This window comes from Sus scrofa, chromosome 8, assembly GCF_000003025.6.
Source record: "Sus scrofa isolate TJ Tabasco breed Duroc chromosome 8, Sscrofa11.1, whole genome shotgun sequence".
In the NCBI taxonomy this organism is placed as follows: Eukaryota; Metazoa; Chordata; class Mammalia; order Artiodactyla; family Suidae; genus Sus; species Sus scrofa.
Genome location: NC_010450.4, coordinates 126,036,768 through 126,058,078, shown reverse-complemented (window position 1 = coordinate 126,058,078; position 21,311 = coordinate 126,036,768). Strand labels below are relative to the sequence as shown.

At 38.8% G+C, this 21,311-nt stretch overlaps 1 protein-coding gene and 1 pseudogene across 1 annotated transcript in view; both read left to right on the top strand.

Moving 5' to 3' along the window:
- The window catches only part of GRID2 (glutamate ionotropic receptor delta type subunit 2), a 1,309,423-nt gene that overhangs the window by 1,072,539 nt on the left and 215,573 nt on the right, over positions 1 to 21,311 (top strand). The window contains 1 exon segment of the mRNA XM_021100736.1: positions 19,075 to 19,270. Coding sequence (XP_020956395.1) covers positions 19,075 to 19,270 — 196 coding nt within the window.
- On the top strand, positions 12,709 to 15,648 carry LOC110261990 (annotated as a pseudogene).

The following is a 21,311-nucleotide window of genomic DNA, read 5'->3' as shown; positions in this document are numbered from 1 at the left end:
ACGGCTTGCTATGTGATACTTTCCTAATGCTTTGCATAGATTTTCTCATTTAATCCACATAATAGGCCTATGAGAAGTATATCATTTCACCCCTTTTTTGAAGATGGCAAAGCTAAAAGCCAGGTAATCTGGAATGAGAATGTTTGTCTTCACCAGCGGGCCATATCATCTACAATTAACAAATACACTCAATCTCTGTTGAATGAAATGAATAAATAATATATCTGTGAATACATGAATGAATGAAAACCATTAGGGTCATTATAAGATTTTTTGAAAAATAAAGAATTTTGCAGAAAAGAGTTAATGGCTGAATTGTATTTAGCTAAATTAATTCCAGATACTTCTAAGTTACCTGGTATCCTAGAAACAGGCACCACCAGAAGCTATGGATTCAAATAAATCTGCATTTAAATTCTGTCCCACTTAATAGCTGAAAAAATCTTGTCATTTTTCATGATTAATTTAAGCCTTATTTTCTCTAAGGGTATGAAAAGAGAATGGGTTCAACTTAATAACTTTAGTATAAAGACTAAATGGGCAAAAAAGATATAAATAATAGTCCAATTCCCAGACACACCCTACCTGGGATTTCCTTCCATTTTTCTACCTGCTCCCCAGAAACGCGTGTGGATTTCTTGAACTATTCTTCCCTCCACTCCCATTTTTGGTGCTACTGATAACTATTCTTTTTATGATTTTGTCCACAACTTCCTATGCTAAATTATTTCTTTGACCTGATTTAACCAGACCTCAACATTCCCCGCTGCTGCTGCTGCTGCTGCTATTGCTTTACCACAGCTACCGCCTCCCCACCTCATGGATGTTGACTTCTTGCACCCCCACGTAATCCTCCAAGGCCCCCAAAGATAAAAAACTGGCTGTCAGCAAGCCTTATCTGATCTTAAGCATAAATAAAGACTTAGCCAATTGATTCATTCTGTTGTCTCACTTTAGCTGGATTAACTATCCCTAAAATTAAGTTGCTACTTAAACTTACTAAGTTGCTGATGGTGACTAACACTAACCCAGGGTCAGGATATCCACTTGTCAGGCAAGTGTTCCCTTTTCACGCATCTTTAATGACCCCGCCATCAACCCATAGCTCATATACCACTTCCTCTGTGTGGCTCTCCAGAGTTTTCATCGCTCCATTTAATGGTTTCCTTTTGTGAATGCCTTTGCAACTACCTTGTGTACACTCTGTACTATCTGGCCTTGTACTGCAGGATTATTATTCTCCTTGTTTCACCTTCCCAATTACAGTGTATGTGCTTGAGGATGATTTTATCACCCTTGTATGAACACAGTACCTTATATAGTACACAGTTGGTTACAAATAAATATTCATTGAATGAAAGAACCAGAAAGGGACTTCTTAGAAATCTGGCCCGAGACTATGGAACTCTATGACTTATTTATATACCTCATAAGAAATCAGAAAGAAATATGAAAGCCATTCCTTTTTCTTATTACTCCAGGATGAGACTGGGAGCCCAGGATGGTATCTCCCCTGTCTCACTCACTTCAGTCTTTCAGGAGGAGTCTATTTCTTAGCTCTCAGCAGGGAATTGCCCACTTTATTAAGAACGGCCAAAGTCAAGGTGGCTGGAGTGAGCTGGGACTGATTCATACTGCTTTTTATGTTTTTGTTTAGTATGGACTTGTATAGGCTTAGCTCCAGAGTACACAGACACTGCAGACAGAGAAGACATTCATCTCCTTACTCTATATTGTTCAGTGTTGAAAGAGCTTACGTGTCAAAGCACTTAAGTACCACAATGATGGATGTTTTATAGACATATAGTCATCTAGATGTGATGGACAGGATTTTGTCTTTTTGAAAAAAAAAAAGCAAAAACTCTCAGAAGTCCACTCTTCAGTGAGCATTTAATTAAAAGTTGTCTCCCACTTTATTTGTGACTCCCAGGAACAGGGCTATTTTAGCATTGCCATAGACTACACTGAACTCAGCAAGATGAAAACCTTGCCAAAATAAAAAGCTCCCACAGCCCCCACGATGATCGCTTTCTTCTGGACAAGCTGACTCATTTCTAAACAAGTCAAACCCTCCTCTCTTTCTGTCTCCCTAACCTTACCCATCGAAGCCTAAAAACCTATCAAGTACTCAAGAAAATGGATTCCTGTCTTCTCTGTCTTATTTTCCTTCTTACCTGAAGTCAGCTGAATAAATAAATTCTCTCTACCATTAGTATGGGACTACAGTAAAAATCCTTATACTTGGGAGCACTCTGTTTAGCTGTTTGAGAGGAGTCAGTGTGCATAAGTGGTCAGGCTTTCGTGAAACTAATGTAGGAAGAGTAAGTGAAGGACGGGAGTGACAGGAAAACATGCAGGCAGGGCTGTTTGGCAGAACATTGCTGAAGGGGACCCGAGACCTAGCTTTCAGTGTTCAAGTCTCTTTCCTGCTACTAAAGAATAAGGAAAGTTTTTAAACCACTCCATACCTTAGTTTTCTGTCCTTGAAAATGCCATCCATTTCTTCGCTCACTCCGCAAATATTTGTCCCACAGTTTGAATAATTTTCGGTGTCCTTTCAACTACAAACTTCTCTGTCAATTACGCAAATGAAGTATCTTATTAAAGGAGGTCTGAGATAAACATGATAAACAGTATGTTCACACAGAGTATACTGTTAATAACACAAATCCCAGATTGAAAGTCAGAACTGGAAGAAAACCCTTGTTTTGCCATTTGCCATCCTGTTTTTCTTGTCCCATCCGTCTTTCCCAGTCCAGCACAGCATCATGCTGGAAGTCTTGGTGCACTGGCCTCCAGTATCTGTTTGACCCCATTAGTTCTCTGATCCTCTTAATTCCTCCAGAAGTCCCTATCATCTAAAGATAGTCAATTCATTTTTAATGGCTTTCTCTTCCCTCTACACACACACACACACACACACACACACACACACACACACACTCACACTCACTCACCCACTACACACACACACCTACTATGGCCTCTATTTCTCCAGTCTAAGGACAAAGGAGGGAATTGCCAGGTGCCGGAGATCATGGCAAGTCTCCAGGAGGGCGAAGAACAAGATCTGCAGCCAGCTGGCGGGACTGCTTTTTCAGATGAGGATTGTCATTTTCTGAGTGGGATGCTGCAGAACTCTCAACATTTGCTGCTAGATGAAAGGCAGGAAGCACATTTTACAAACAGGTTGGGCCATTTGTAATCTGAGTGACTGTGAATAAGACCTGACTCTGAGCGTTAGGACATGCATTTGTATCTCCTTTTAGTTGACATTTCTCAAAAAAGAAATATATCTAATGGGGAATAGCGGTTACTTTCTCTAAATAATTCCCCCCAAAAGTCTTTTTGGAGAAATCCACAGACCTACTGTCCTGGGAAGAAGGAAAACATCTTTTATATTTGGGAAAGTTTAAATTATCAATAGATGCTTGGTCTCCGGCTCTGTATTATGAAAAGCCAGGTTTTTTGGTTTTAGTTGGATTCATTAGAATTGTCACTGAAACAGTGACCTTCCACCTTATTTTGACAGTAGTGTTTCATTGGGTCTACAAATAGGCTATTAAATTAACCCTATTGTTATTTCTTTTCTTTTCCTTTCTTTTTTTTTTTTTTTAATGGCTGCACCCGTGGCATATGGAAGTTCCCAGGCTAGGGGTCTAATCGGAGCTGCAGCTGCCGGCCTAACCACAGCCACAGCCATGCTAGATCTGAGCCACATCTGTGACCTACACCACAGCTCATGGCAACACTGGATCCTTAACCTACTGAGTGAAGCCAGGGATCGAACCCGCAACCTCATGGTTCCTAGTTTCATTTGTTTCCACGGGGCCACAACAAGAACTCTCCTACTGCTATTTCTGATAAGTTCTTTCTCTCCAGTCATTTCCACCATGAATAATTTGATAATGTGATTAACGTTTTGAGGTCCTTAAAAGACCTTATAGGAAAAAAAATTTCAAATTACTATTGATTCTTCATTTGAATCCACCCTGTATTTTATTGGGGTCATTGTTTTATGTAGTAATAATGTGTATTATTGTATCTCAGCTTGTTAGTGGCCCAGCTGTGAGGTAGTGATCAATGGTTCAATGTCAGCCTTGGAGGGTATATTGAATAGTTTTTTCCATAAGTCAGCGCTGGCCCTGATTCTAATTAACATTTTCAGTGTTGATTTGAAGTATGAAATAGGGAGTAAGCTTATTAAATATGCAGATTACTTTATATTGAGTAGGGGTGATTATTGACTAGAACCACACTGTGAGAATTCACAAGGACCTTGACAAATTAAACAAGTTGATTAGAAGTGAGATGAAGTTTAATAGGGACAACTATGTGATAATTCACTCAGAAAAAGAAAGAACAAACCCGGTGTGTGTGTGTATGAATCTGTGATAGTCAAAATTAGGAGCTGAAGGCAGTTTCAAAATGAATCATCTGTCAATTATAAATTTGAAATGTAGCATTGGTGTTTATAAAGAAAATGACCAAAGTCACCTCACAGTGTGAAAGTTGTTTGGGAATTTTAAACTACCATAATCTGTTTATAAGGTCCATAAATTATGCAAAAATTGCAATAGAAGAGAAAAAAGATGGCTTAGTTAATTACAAAGTATAAAAGGGAGTAATTGATCCTGTGAGTAAAACTAAACGGATTTAGCACCAAAGAGAAGGCTAAAGGATGAAAATGAAAAAGAAACATTTTCTTATCCATTCCAAATGTAATAGTTTGCATCTATTAACCCCAAATTCCCAATCCATCCCCACTGTAAACCAGCTGTAATGGAAAAAATAAAAATCATTATAAAATAAAAAAAGAAAAGAAAAAGAAACATTTTCTTACATAGAGAAATAGTGCCCTAGAGGTGATAAGTAGCTATTATCCATTTGGCTGAGTCAAAATGAGGTGCTTGTGTGAAAGAAGAGGGTTTTAGGTTAGGCATGAAAAAGGACTGCCTGGTCTTAAGTTTTCTAAGTCATAAAAATGCCTTAGGAAGAAAAATAAAGTCAGTTTTGAAGGATGGCTTATGTGCCTTAAGAAACATAATCAAATTATGTGATACCTCCAGGAACTCTTTCAACTCCCTGATGTTATGATTGTATTAGGATTCTTTCTTAACATCATTTGGAAATTTGTTGATCCTCAGGGAAATTCATGGGAATTAGTCAAGTTCTTCCTGTATTTTCAATGATACAGGAAGATAAACATCCACTATTCCAAGTCTAATGGATTACTTGAGGATATTGTCCTAACATGAATTTTACAATTAACCGACGACCACTGGTAAAATTAATGAAATGCTGGCCATACAAATTTAGGATAATTTCATATTTGTTCATATTGTCCTGTCTAAATATTGCGTCTTTTTCATGATATATAGGAAAAAAACTGCATAAGAAACTGCATAGCCATTGATTCCCAGAATACTGAGCCTTTTGCAATGGGTTTTGCTTAATTAGTGTATATCTATATCTGTATCTATTAGATATATAGATGATGAAAACCTATTTAAATCATAGGCCATTAAAATAGAGAACAGGATTATAAATGATCATTTTCTCAGCAGGTGGAAAAATATAATGTCTGCCACACATCAGGATTCATGACATGACAAAATTAGTTCCTAGCTTATAATATGAATCAACAAGTTGGGCAAGACAATCAGATTTTCAGATGACAATTTTCTCACATTTATGTGACATTGTCATTTTGTAGAGAATTTAACCATCACCTTTATTAATTATTGTCTCATAGTGGCGAGAAGGACAGTGTTTCCTCCTCCCCTGAGTTCTCGAAAATAACCTATCATATCCACAAGTCTGAATCAACTGTTTTAAAAATTTTTATTATAGTGGACCTATAACATTATGTCAATTTCTGCTATACAGCAAAGTGACCCAGTCATTCACATATATATACATATACACAGACACACACACGCGTGCGCGCGCACACACACACACTCATTCTTTTTCTCATGTTATGCTCTATCATGTTCTATCACAAGTGATTGGATATAGGTCTCTGTGCTATACAGCAGGACCTCATTGCTTAACCACTCTAAATGTAATAGTTTGCATCTACTAACCCCAAACTCCCAATCCATTCCACTCCCTCCCCCTTAGGAACCACAAGTTTGTTCTCTATGTCTGTTTCTGTTCTGTAAACAGGTTCATCTGTGCCATGTTTTAGATTCCACATATAAATGATATTACATGCTATTTGTCTATCTCTTTCTGACTTACTTCACTTGGTATGAGAATCTCTAATTCTTTTTGTTGCTGCAATAGGCATTATTTGTTATTTCTTATGGCTGAGTAGTATTCCAGTGTATATATGTGCCACATCTTAATCCATCCATTTGCTGATGGACACTGAGGTTGTTTCCATGTCTTGGCTACTGTGAATAGTGCTGCTATGAACATAGGAGTGCATGTATCTTTTTGAATGAAAGTTTTGTCTGGATATATGCCCAAGAGTAGGATTGCTGGATAATACAGTAGTTCTATATTTAGCTTTCTGATGTACCTCCATACAGTTTTCCAAAATATTTGGACCAGTTTATATCCCCACCAGTAGTGTAAGAGGGTTCCCCTGTCTCCATACCCTCCCCAGCATTTTTTATTTGTAGACTTATTAATGATGGCCATTCTGACTCATGTGAGGTGGTACCTCATGGTAGTTTTGATATTCATTTCTCTAATAATTAGTGCTACAAGTGTATGGGAAATGCAAGTTTCTCCAAGTGCAGGAGGGTGTTGCCTATCCAGTCTATGACATTCGTCTATCTCAAGTCTATCTATTTTATATGAATGTCCAGTATTAACTCTGACCATCTGATCTATACCACGTGGCAGACAGGGGTGCCCCTGATTACTCTTTGGGGAGAAATATTCCAAATTTCTCAAAAAAGACTTCAGAGTCACCCCCTGAGATGTAATCCCCCATGCCTGGTAACCCCTCACAGGGACAGTGTGTGGAATGTCCTCTTTGTGAGCACTCTCATGCACTTTTTCAGGACCGAGCATGTTCGGAAGTCTGATGGATATTTAAATAGCTCTTAAAGGTCAGATAATTATCCTAAAGAAGTTCAGAGAACAAGGCCTGAATCTGTCTGTTATCTAATTTACTCTGTTGTGCCACACAAGTTTGGGTGTGAGGGCGTGTGAAGGATATCAGACAGGAGGGGGGGGAGGGACAGAACAGAAGGACTGGAGAAGGAGGTCCCACTCAGGCCTTATCCAAGCATCCCACATGGAACCACTCTCATCCACTGATTCTCCTCTGTCAATCCTCAATCCTCTTTGGTCCTCCAATGGCCCCTCTTAGAAAGCACACTTTCCATCCATCTCCTCCTTGTCTCCACAAGGAAAGAAGTCCTAGCCCTCTACTCTGTCTGATATCATTCCAGCCTGACAGATATCAGGTTTCTGCTATCTTGAGAAGGAAAATTTTCTGACAGCATTAGAGGAAGAAAGACAAAAACACTTCTGTGCTGATACAGTCTCTTCAGTAGGGATGGCTGTGGCTGGGGTCCTTCCGAATTACCCTGCCCCGTAAATTATACTTTCAGGCGACATAATTTAATCTTTTATGAAGGATCTGTATTTCTTCCACCAACATGACTTTCACTTTAATCTTTTAAAAATAAGAAACCTGGCATCACTGGGCTAAAGAACATTCAACTCTTTCTTAAGCCTGCTCTCATTAAATAGTGGGAGCCCTCAAGCACTTAAAAGAGCTCTCATTGAGGTCTTCAGCATGAAGTGCCCATCATGCAAACCACGTTTCCTTCTGACGTCAGGGAGTGTTAGAGTCTTGCTTACCCCACCATTTACCCCTGACACCCTTATATGTCATCAGACTTCCTGTACAAACTCGTGTCTGAGGAGTTTGGAAAACTTCACTGAGGAGAAGGAGCTTCTAAGATTCAGAATGTGGTTTCTCTAACGACATGTGGCCATTGGCTACACTGCAAATAGAAAGGTGGCAAGCTTTTCCGTGTGCTTATTCTGTTCTCCTATAAGTAGAAATTCATGTTCTTGAGACTTCTTCCTCTTTATGTAAATACCCAATCCTTGAAAGAAGGAAAAAATTCCAAAATTCAGTTTTCTACACTAACATTCAGTATTACCAAAGGTGACTATTCTGTCTTTGCTCTGGTACTTAATCTCTTCTTTAGTACGAAAACAATAACTTCTTTATATTTTTTAATCATTTCACTTAGCAGAGTTAGTTGAGCAGTTTTGTTTACTGTTTCAGCTTGCTTCTGATATTTGAGTCAGGGATCACTCATCAAACCAAACACTAAATTGTCACCCTTGTCTCCACACTGCTTAAATAAGTATCCCTCTCAGAAGTAGACATTCTACTTTGTATTGGATCCTTTGTCTACCAGAATGTTGCACTATACTTCAGATTTTCCAAATATTTATTTTATTTCAGTCTTAGTTGTTTTTCTTTTTACTTGCTTTGCCTCTGAATTTATTTACTTTACATACATGGCAACATATTTTGTAAAGAAGTTCCCTAGTGGTCAGATAAAACTTTGGCACCTGATTTTGATACAGAGAAAATTTCCAAAGCTCTCTTAAAGTGTTTTGTTTTAGCTGCAGAATACTACTGACTGTGATTAGTCACTCACAGAATGGCTGGTAATATATAGCAAAAATCCCATTTTTATACAGTGCTGGTTTAATGGGAATGCTGGTTTTCCAAGATGAAAGCATTTTTCTAGTAAAGAAGAGCAGCCAAAACAAATGAACCTCATTGATTACTATTTTCCAGACTCTGGGCTAGGTTCTGCATTTCAATATGAATAAAAAATAAATAACATTTTTTAAAAAAAATCATGTGAATCAGCAACGTGTATTCCAATAAGGTAAATGAAGTAAAATTTCAAGAGACAAAACACAATGCCAAAGTGTTAATATATTCCAAGTATTATAAGAGCCCTGAAGAGGCAGCTGAGTTTGATCTTGAAGGGAAAAAATTCACCAGAAAGACAAGGAAAGATCTTGTGCTGAGAAAACACCTACCAAGCAAGGAATGATGAAATGGTCTGTTTCCCTATGATATGAATATGAATGAAGCAAAAGGTTATTTCTGAAAATGGAAAAAAAAAACTTTTAGGCCAAATTTTTGAAGGATTTTGAATGCTATGGAGTTGGATCATTTTCTAAGGGCAGTGGAGTGTGTAGGACGTATTTAAATAAGGCAGGGATGGATCAGATTTGCATATCAGAAAGAACAGTTAGCTGTGGTGTGGAGGATGGATTAGAGGTAGGTGGGAGTGGAGATAAGGACAAAGCTTAGAAATCACTTCCTAGGTAGAAATGATGAGGGCATTGGTAATGGAAAGGCAAAGGTAGTGACAGCTTCTCAAGATTTAGGAGGCAACATGTACAAAACTTGTTAAGAGATTAGATGGCATGGCAAAGTTGGATAAAAATGCCACAGGTGACAAAGAGGGATTGGCTGAGAATGAATCTAATTGGTGGGAAAAATAAAAGATGGCGAGTCTAGAAATCATAATAGGAAACAAAGTAACAGTGTAATAATAGTAATAAATTAATGATGGCAACTCTCAGTAATTGAGTATTTGAAGAGTAAGTTCTAAGGTAAGTGTCTTATATCAAAAGAGACTTCAAACCTCCAGATACCTTGTTATAATATTATTTCCCCTATTAAATAGGAAAAGAAATTTGGAGAAGTTTAAATAATTTGTCCGAGGCTGAAAACTCAAATCCTTGCATCTTCAAAACCCCTGTTTTTAGAAGCTAAGAGGTTGCCCAGGGCAGAGGTTAGCAGTTCCTCTCAGTGGCAGGCCTGCCTCACCTGACCACTGAAACCTATTTTCTAACACTTTTCTCTGCTTCTTAGGTCTCAGTGACACTCGTGTGCACTCTGCCGGCCTTCTATTATGGCATATAGGTGTTTTTTAAGTGTTAGATTTTGGAGGTCTGCTCCTGCTTGGAACATCTGCCTCTGTATCTACAACAGTTCTCAGCCACTGCAACCAAAAAACATGCATCAGGCAGGCATTTTTTGTGGTTGAAATGGGCTCTTGGAGCTACAGTGGTACCTATCTTTTGGCAGATGCTGAAGTTAGCTTCTAGAGGAAGGAAGTGGGGAGAGAGTGGGGAAGAAAAAGCCTGAACGAGTTGGAGGTCACTTTGAATGTATCTCTACTTGTTTGTCTCTCTTCCACTGTCAGCCCCTTACCTGAAGCAGCTAGCACCCATCCTGTCAACCACGTTCCATTTCTCTCCCCTGAAGAAAAATTCTTCTGATGTGATAGCTTGTATTGACATGTTACATTCCATTAAAAATGGGCTTAGACTTGAAATTCCCCAGAGCCAAAGCTGGCAGCTCACTCTTGTCATTTGTTGGTGAGCATTCCATACAACCAGGCTTGATGTGAAAAGAAGGAAAGAAGGAAGGAAGGAAGGAAGGAAGGAAGGAAGGAAGGAGAAAGAGAAAAAGGGAGGGAGGAAAGAGACAACGAGAAGGGGAAGAAGGAGGGAGGGAAAGAAGAAGGGAAGATGTATGGAAAAGATGGGATGATGAGATTTATTTGAAAGTTTATGTAGATAAGAGCTATTCTCTTATTAAAGAAAAATAGGTAAAAATATGACTGAATGTTCACTGCAGAGAAGATAGACATTAGATTTTTAACCAGTTCACCACTTTAAAAATGTAAGTAAATAGCAACACATTCTTATAACATAATTTTATGAATGAAGTCATATAAATGCCCCATAGAATTTGCTATGAAGAAAGTTATGACCATTTAGTATCTTAGATTGATACATTCTTGTACTTGGAAAGGAGATGAGACAGTAATTGAACTCCAACTCATGAATCTCCTCTTCAACAATATAAGGGGTCATCCTGCCACATTAAAAAAAAAATCCATTAGAAATCATTATATAGGGCATTATTAACAGATGACTCATTCTAATAATAATCTTTGTACAAAAATAGTAGATAGCTTGATCGAATGCTGATGTGACAAGTCCTCTTTGAAAGACCTTTGTGACAGGTCCTTTGAAGAGGACACTATTACTCTCTCCATTTGTAGATGAGGAAAGTAAGGTTAACAGAGGTACCTAACATTACACAGCTCACAAATCACAGACCTACTTGACTTTAAAATCTGACCTATCCAATATCAAAGCTATTGCTATCAGATATAGCTGATGTCAGACTATCATGTGTATCAAAAGTAATTTTCAATGTTTGAAGGGTTTTAAGTGTTAATTTTTCTCATGGAAAGAGTTTGTTGTCAGCCTAGATCCACTCAAATTCCTAAAATGTACTTCCACAGACGTGCCCTAAATTACGTAGTTTCTCAGTATATGTAATGGTCATGTAATAAAATATCACTTACCTATGAGGGAGTGTTGTTTGGTACCTAAAGGTTGCTAGTCGTATAGGACCAGTACAAGAAATAAAAGAAAATCTCAGCAAGATGTTGAGAAAATAAGGCACATTAGAGGGGCAAAGCATTTGCTTTCTTTATCCATTCATCTTTCCATCTCTTATAGCTAAAGACACTCATTTTTTTTTTTTTCTGTGTGCATGAGGTGGGGTGTGGGGTTGGGAGAAGAAGGCTCGGGTTCAAAGAGTAATCATTTGCTGAGTGTTATTTGAGTGTATGTGGGTTTTGTGTGGTTAGGTGAAAAAAAGAGAATATATTAGTATGAATATATGAATAGCTAATGTTTCCAAAATTTGGCCTCTGTTCACTGCTGCAGAATAGAAATGTGGAGATAGAGTTTAGGGTGAAATAGAAAAGAACAGTTTTATTGCTTGGCCAGGCAAAAGAGGCCACAGCAGGCTAGTACCTTCAAACCCTGCCCCTCCCTGGAGGGGGTGGTGAGGAGTCTTACAGCGTTCAAGAGCAGGGTGTGATCAGCTTGTGGACATTTCTTCTGATTGGTTGGTGCTGAGGTAATTGGGAGTCAGTAGCATCAGCCTCAAGGGTCCAACAGGTTTGGGTGTATGTGCTTGTGGCAGCATATAGTTAACTTTCTCCGCCTGGTGGCGGTTTCAGTATCTTACAAGATAGGACTTTTTTACAGCTCAAAAGACACAGATTGGAATATTATCTATAGTCCTTGAGGAAGAACTAAAGCTCCCTGACTTGTTTAAGAGCTAGACTATTATTATGTAGTCTTGCTTGACTGTTTTTCCTTTCTTTCTGCATTTTCTCAGTTCTCTGATTAAATTTATTCTTTGACTGAAGTTTTTCCTACAGTCAAAAGACAGGAGGAAGACATGGGTGGGGGTCAATTCAGGGAAGCCCCCATAGGATCCTGTTCCATTAAGAATGCTCTAGATTTTCCCATTTCTTCTATGGCCTGAAGAACACGGCCAATTAATAAAAAAAGAGATGTCAGGGTGAGGCTGTGTGCATCAGATGATCTTAGGAGGCAGCCCCTCCAGTGCCTGGTGTCATCTATGATAGAGGTGATGGATTTGGGTCAAGAATTCAGTGGCCCTGGAGTTCCCATCGTGGCACAGTGGTTAACGAATCTGACTAGAAACCATGAGGTTGCCAGTTCAATCCCTGCCCTTGCTCAGTGGGTTCAGGATCCGACGTTGCTGTGAGCTGTGGTGGAAGTCGCAGACGTGGCTTGGATCCCGCGTTGCTGTGGCTCTGGCATAGGCTGGCAGCTACAGCTCGGGTTGGACCCCCAGCCTGGGAACCTCCATGTGCCGCAGAAGTGGCCCAAGAAATGGCAAAAAAAAAAAAAAGAATTCAGTGGGCCCACCTATTCTTCCACTCTGTTCACGAGGGAGGATGGCAGCTCCATGTCCTTTTACATGGCAAAGCAACAGCTCTGGAATTCATCCTGCAGGACAGTGGCAGGGATCCCAGTGCAGGAGCTGGGGTGTGCTCCTGGCCCAGCCAGAGGAAACTGTGGCTGAGGCCCAGTGACTAGCTGTACACTCTGGACTGCATGGAGTGCAAGGAGAAGCTCTAGCTGGTGGTCGACCAGACCTTAGAGACCAAGCCCAGACTGCAGGCCAGAGCGCTGGACCCGAGAAGCCTGAGCTGCAGTGCATGCATGAGGGGATCCTTTTCATGGCTATGGACAACGTGGCCATCCTAACCCACCAGAAGGAACATGCCCACTCGCTCAGCTCCATCACTGGCCATGCCTCATGGCCAGGCCTGGAAGGACAGCTAGGTCAAGTGCCTGTGGGGCCAAGAGCACAAGGACCTGTTGGGGAAGTCCTAGCGAATCCCTCCTCCCAGAAATTCAAGGGAAAGCTGAGCAAACTCCCCAGGCTGCTGATGGCAGAGAACCACAGGATGAGAACTTCAGACTTGCCTGAAAAAGAATTTGTAAAGAGGTCAAGGAGAATGAAGCAGCAGTCCAAAAGATACTTATAGAAGCCACCTGGGAGTTTGAGGAGATTGTGGTGGATGGGACCCCTGATTTTAAAATACACAGAACAGTGTGTGATGACAATCCCCCCACACCTGAGGAAGTCTCAGAAACATGGTCTGATGAGGAAGAAGACAAAGTTTCTGCACCAGACGTGGAACCTGCCTTTATGATCATCTGGCAGTCAATGGAACAGTTTAACTTGGATCTGCCAACAGTTACACAAGCTTTCCTAAAAATTAGTGGTGAACTGGAGGCTACTTCCTCCATTTTAGAGTCTGGCCAGAGGGCTGATGGGTATTCTATTTGGTCCCCACAGGATGACTTAGATTTGCAAAAAGATGATGAGGGTACTCAAGATGCTTTAGTCAAAAAAATTCACGCTCAGGATGTAGTGCAAAGGGTTGAGTTCCAAAAGAAATATTTGGCAAGATAATCAGAAAAGAAAAAAAAAAATGGTTTGGCAGATAAGGTGTTAAAAAATGTTTGTGACTACTGAACTTCAGAGATTTTGACATTGGACCTGACACTCATCTTTTGACTAATGCTGCCATTGCTGTGTGAGTCCTATATTTTATAGCCAAGCAGAGTTGTGTAGGAGGATAAAAATAAAAGAAATCAGATATATTTAGAGCTCTTCCTGGCAGTATCAGTGTATTTCTGAGAGGAAAATCGAAACCAGAGAGAGGTTGGTCTACATTGTAGTAGTCCTTTTCTGGAATGGAATCCCTGCTATGTTGGTGACAGGAATTAGTGACAGAGTCAGAGGAGAAAAATTAGATGGGTCTTTTCAGAAAACAAATAAAGAGCCTCCTATGCTTTGGCAGAAGCTCTTCTACATTGTGATAGATTCCAAATGAAGAATCGTTGAAAGAGTTAGTTACAAGGCTTGAAACATGGACTATCCCAAACTCTTGCATCCACAGTGAGATCTGATTACTGGACTGCTTTGAAAACTCCCTGTTCCTTTCGTTACTAATATTTGGAGACCCTGGTTCTTGGCTGTTCTTTCATTGAATTCGGGTCAGTAAAGTCTCTAGCATCTATCTGTACCTACTGTCCAGTTTAAAACACACACAAAACTCTAGAGAGTTTAGAGAAAATCCTTCCTGGGTTACTAGTAACAGGTTTTTCTTTATTAAGGATAGGTTTGTGCTTAAAACTGTGTTAGATTTAAAAATTAACTAGAGGATTAATTCCTCTTTGTTGTGTTGCCATCATTGTTGAAAATAAGTAGAACTTTGTTCCCCAAAAAGGTCAATATTTGCCTAGGTAAATTAATTTACATATTAGGTGCATATTGATTATTTTAGAATTGTTTTATACTTTAAACCAGTGATTTGGCATGGCTAAACCATATCTACGCAGATGTTAACCTTAAGATATAATTTTTTGAGGATTACTTCTGGTGGAATAACCTACTTGATTTCTTTAAAGACCTTGTAATATAGACCATAGCTTTTCTGCTGATCTTGCTCTAAAATCCTATGAGCATGAATATAAAAAAATTACTGCTTATAACAGGCACTCCCTTTCTCTGTTGGGCTCCTAAAACATCCTTCTTTTTCTATAAACTATTTGTGCCCACTGCATTTTGCTTCATTTTATGTTTGTCACCTTTGGTGTGCTATCTTGCTGTACTATAATGGAATGATGCTGAATCAGACAAGTTGTAATTCTTATTGCAAGCATATCTCAAGGCAAATTTATAAGCTGAACTTGATATCAGAAGCAAAGCTAGAGGGAACATACCTTTGTTCTAAGTTACAAAATACTCTGATATACTAAATTTGAAATATGTTGAAAATAAACTGCCTTTTTTGACATCAAGAACTTCACACAGGCAACATGTTAAGATGTTGCTTTAAAATTTTTTGTGTGAAAAATAGTTTCAGTAGCTAAAATCCTGCCCATATTCTATATTCAGGTTTAAAGCTAATATTTAAGGTGATGCTATGGCACAGAAACTTGACTACATTCAAGATCCCAACACTTGATTTCAATTTTCTTTTCATGGAAATCTGAGAAGGAATATTCATTTATTTAGCAGTATTTTACTAGTATGACTATTTGAGCAAACCAGTTATATATAGGCATAAATATTATTCACCCTACACTGTGATCTCACCAAATGGAAATCTGAAAGTTGTAATCAAGATTGATTGCCAAGGGAGTTCCCATTGTGGCTCAGCAGTAACAAATTTGACTAGTATGTATGACGATTCAGGTTCAATCCCTGGCCTTGCTCAGTGGGTTAAGGACCCAGCGTTGCTGTTGCTGTGAGCTGTGGTGTAGGTTGCAGACACAGCTCAGATCTGGCATTGTTGTGGCTGTGATGTGGCCCTTAAAACGCAAAAAAAAAAAAAAAAAAAAAAAAAAAAAAAGAGAGAGAGAGAGATTGATTGCCAAAATTGCTAAGGAGCAAGTGGCCATTCCTATCCTGGGAGTGTTTCTGATGAATCTTAACATGGCCTTCTCTAGCCATGCACTTTCAGCTTCTAGAAAGTTCAAGCTCTGTACCTCTACCTAACCTTGCCTTTGTATTTATAGATACTGAGCAAAGGAGGCCTGCTATCATAACTTGGATAGATATGTTTCATTTCTTTCCCCAGTGTTACCAGTTTAGAGCATTGCTAAACAGTGAGAAATATGTTAACGTATTAATGTTTTCAGTATAGTTTTACTCCTACGACTGAAAACAGTAGTAAATAAGAAGGAAACGGTCCCTTTGAAGCAAAATTCTCAACTATGACCAAGACAATATTATGATATGCCCAGGAACAAATGCCAATGTCAATCTGATATTGGGTTGAACCCTAGCTACCTGTAGCTCACTTTCATTCCTACTTCTGCCCTCTGTTATTTATTTATACTGTCGCTGTATCATTTACAAATGGTAGAATTGGCTCAGCAGCTGTAGAATGTTGCAGAAAATTCTTCCTTTCAAATGGTAATTTTTAAATGCATCATTTAGGCAGAAGTGTAGAGAAAAAGGAATTATCATGGAATCACTCCTTTCCATAGGGTATATGATACACATCAACAACATAAAACTCAATAAAATGCAAATTAAATGTTGCTGAAAGTTACCATTAGAAATTGGCACAAATATTCCTCTAACAAATATGGCCCATAATGGATTGCTTGCAACACAATTTTGCACATGATAGAAACTGGTAATCCGCAAGAGTGTTCCCTCTACCTTTGCCCAATGCTAGTGTTAGTTGCAAAGACCCCTAGGAAATCACTAGCAAACTCCATCTAGAAACAGACCAAAAGGTCAGAGGTGTATGTAACATGAGATTCATGGTCCATGATTGTGGAGGGCTGTGAGTATTTGTTCTTGTTCAAAATATGGTATAGTGTTTCAAAGCATCTGCTCCCATTCTCAGAGGTTAGTGAGTCTGAAACGTGCCAGCATCTAATTTTGAACAGTATGCCAAAGACACATATTTGTTCTTAAATGTCAGTCATTAGAGTTGGACGCCTACACAAATTCAATGAGTTCCAGTGAAGTGGTAATTGGTTCTCCAAGTTTGAAAGTATAGAGTGGCTCAGAAACTCAAATATAAGGAAACTGACCACCAATTTAGAAACAACCCATGACAAGCAGAGACCATCTGTAACTCAAAGATTGATTTGGAAATACTAAAGATTCTGTAAAAAAGAAAGGTGAAAACATATTCAGCTTTCCAGAAGCATGAAATTTATTCTATTTGAATACAAATGGAAGCCTCTCTTTCTCCCTCTCCCTCTCCCCCTCCCTCTCCCCCCCTCACTCTCTCTCACACACACACACACACACACACACACACACACACACACACACACACACATACTTAAAGCAAATCTAGCAAAAGAAATGCAGAAATAAGAGTCAGCTTCTTTCGGTAGAAATACTGTTGTTTTTGGAGCTGGTCAGATTTACATTTGAATTCTTTCTCTATCTCTCACAGACTGTGCCACACTGAGCTAGTCCTTTATTCCTTCTACTTAAGTTTTCTTATCTATGAAACAGGTGAAGGGAGTTCCTCTGGTAGTCTAGTGTTTAGGAATTGGTGCTTTCACCACTATGTCCAGGGTTCAGTCCCTGGTCTGGGAACTGAGATCCCACATCAAGCCACTGCACACCATGTCCCAAAAGTAAATAAATAAAATAAAATGGGCGAATAGTTCTGAGAAGGAGGCACTGCTATAAGGATAATGTATGCCAGTTGCCCAGCATGTGTGTAGTAGCCATTCAATAATGACTATTACAATCACTAATTTTTTAAATTTATTTTTTATTGGTATTTCCCCCAACAAACTTTTTTTTCCCACTGTACAGCATGGTAACCCAGTACACATACATGTATACGTAATTTTTTGTCCCATTGTCGTGCTGAGTTGTAAGTATCTAGACATAGCTCTCAGTGCTACACAGCAGGATCTCATTGTAAATCCATTCCATGAGCAATAGTTTGTATCTGTTGACCCCAAGTTCCCAATCCTTCCCACTCCCTCCCCCACCCCCCAGGCAACCACAAGTCTATTCTCCAGGTCCATGATTTTCTTTTTTGTGGAAAGGTTCACTTGTGCCCTATATTAGATTCCAGATATGAGCAATATCTTATGTTATTTGTCTTTCTCTTTCTGACTTACTTCACTCAGTATGAGAGTCTCGAGTTCAGTTCCATCCATGTTGCTGCAAATGGCATTATTTTGTTCTTTTTTTATGGCCGAGTAGTATTCCATTGTGTATATATACCACATCTTCCTAATCCAACCATCTGTCGATGGACATTTGGGTTGTTTCCATGTCTTGGCTATTGTGAATAGAGCTGCAGTGATCATGTGGTGCATGTGTCTTTTTTAAGGAAAGTTTTGTCCGGATATATGCCCAAGAGTGGGATTGCTAGGTCATATGGTAGTTCTATGCATAGTTTTCTAAGATACCTCCATACTGTTCTCCATAGTGGTTGTACCAGTTTACATTCCCACCAACAGTGCAGGAGGATTCCCTTTCCTCCACAGCCCCTCCAGCATTTGTTCTTTGTGGACTTATTAATGATGGCCATTCTGACTGGTGTGAGGTGGTATCTCATGGTAGTTTTGATTTGCATTTCTCTAATAATCAGGGATATTGAGCATTTTTTTCATGTGCTTGTTGGCCGTCTATATGTCTTCCTTGGAGAAATGTCTACAAATACTAATTTTTAAGTATAAACCTACCCAGAACATGTTGTTTATGCAAAATGTAATTATTTTATAAAAATATTTAAGCCTTACCACCTGAAAGAACATAGCATTAAAGCTTGCTTATAATATATTGAAATTTTTTAAAAACTAAGTGATTATATGATTGTCTAGCAATATAATTTCATTTGTCTTTGTTTTGATGGGATTGCTAGATTTATTTTACAGTGAATGTTTATAAAAATAGCATTGCCCTATCACTAGAAATTTCCACCATTCCTTCAGTAACGATTTTTGTCTTCTCATAATCCATGTAAGTGCCATATACCCTTATAGCAATTCCCTTTTATATTGCATCTTAATATTAAGAAACAGCAAAATGAGAAAAGCAATTTAACATTTGTATTTACATATATTACCTTTTGCTTCCTTTAACTTTAGTTCCTCTTGAAAATATTTAGTTCTCTTTTTTGTGTCTCTTCTACCCCAATAATTAAGGTCTCTCCAGGACCTTTCCAAGCAAACAGATATCCCATATGGCACTGTCCTGGACTCTGCAGTATATGAGCATGTTCGCATGAAGGGCATGAATCCTTTCGAGAGGGACAGCATGTATTCCCAAATGTGGCGGATGATCAACCGAAGTAACGGATCAGAGAATAACGTTCTGGAGTCCCAAGCAGGCATTCAAAAGGTACTGGTCATAGTTCTTCATTCATAGTCTCTGCCATGTTGTCCCCCATATTGGAATTGCTAAGTTGAGGTTGGTTTACTGCCTTCTCTAAATTGTAACATTGACATAGAGTTTTCCATTAAATTATGCCTTCTATTGATTTAAAGAAGATTTTGAATTGACTCACTGCACTGGTAGAAGAAAGTCAAAGCTTTCTGTGGTGTGTCTCAAAGATCCTTTTCCAGTGGAATTCCAAAGTTAGAAACCTTAAGCTGGTCCTCTCTTCAGAACAGGGTCAGGGACTTATACACATGAAGACTTGAAAAGGTTTTTACCAATCCTGTTCCAAATATCATTCGGGTTATATATTTTTTTTTTTTTTCAGATAACTCAGGGTATTTTCTACACTGTGTTGGTTTTTAGATGAGAACTTCACCTTTACTTAGGATTATGTGAAGTTTTCTGTGAGTAAAAGTTAATCTTGTCAACAAATAAGGTTTCTATAAATGTCTGTTTCTATTTCCAAAAGTGAAAATCTTTATATCTTATTTGATCATCATTTAGAAGTTACTTTTCGGGGTTCCCGTCATGGCGCAGTGGTTAGCGAATCTGACTGGGAACCATGAGTTTGCAGGTTCGATCCCTGGCCTTGCTCAGTGGGTTAAGGATTTGGTGTTGCCGTGAGCTGTGGGGTGGGTCACAGGTGCGGCTCAGATCCCAAGTTGCTCTGGCTCTGGTGTAGGCCGGTGGCTGCGGCTCCGATTGGACTCTTAGCCTGGGAGCCTCCGTGTGCCGCAGGAGCAGTCCCAGAAAAGACAAAAAAAAAAAAAAAAAAAAGTTATTTTTCAAAAGAAACACTTAGAAAACCGTCCTCTGTGTAAAAAAATATGAAGCTAGTTTTTATTCTGAGCTGTGGTTTGTAAACAGGTACACAAAAGTAATTCTTTCTTCCTCTGGTCCCATCAACCTCCATGAGAGAATTGAATGATTTTTGCTTAAAATTATCCCAGTGGCTATCACAGTGAAAACCATAAGAGTGGATATTCAGTAAGTAATGCTGGGAAGAACGAATGAATGAAAGAATGTCCAGTAACAGTATCAATGGTGGTATATACTTTTTCTCTGTAACCTTTCACAGCAGAATAATTTGGACTCCAAGTCTGAGTTCCTTGTTCAAGATGCAAACTCAATCATAATAGTTGGAGAAAGTTTTGATGACTATAAAAATTATTCTTCCACAGGTTCTAACATTATTCTGTGCCTTTTCATATGTCGTCCTTTATCTGCTACTGCTGTTGCTATAGTTCCCTTGCATCAGCCTGGTAATTTTTGCAGTCATTACATTGATGTCATTATTTAAAAACTGATAATGCTGACATAAACCTCTTCCCACGTACTAATGATGCCTTTAAGAAAGAGAATGTCCTTGAAGTCTTAGCAATGACCTCTAACTCGTTCACTCGTATTATATTAATCCCTGTTTCCTAGGGCCCAAGTTTTGATCCTAAAATATTTCTTCCTTGGTTCTGTTAAGAGGCCCATTGGCTCATAGAAATTCAACACGGTACACTCCAGTTACTGGTGGGGGGGAGCAGCTGAGATTAGTTGGGTGAATGGACTATAGGTTGTCTAGGGGAGAAGGGAGGATAGATTTTAGGATTTACTAGGTACTCATTAATGTGAATGAATTTAAGCCTCAGAGTAATGGTTTTTGGAAGAGTTATTTTCCTTCATATGGTTTCCTGTTAAAAAGAATTTTACTTTCCTGAGAATAAGTATAAATTGAAGTTCACAGTTTATATTTCTATTCCATTTTAGATCCAAAGCTCCTAACACTTTACAACTTCTTTCTCTACTGTATCATTCCAGAATAAAATGACCTTCTTTTCTCCAGACCTATAGATCCCAAATAAAAATAGTTTTAAACGTACATATTCACTCATTCATTATGTATTCACTCATTCATCCAATATTTGCCAGGTGACTATTATATACCAGGCACTGAGGTAGGAACTGGAGATAAAACTCAGCTACAGAGGAATGACCACTGGATTCATGAAAT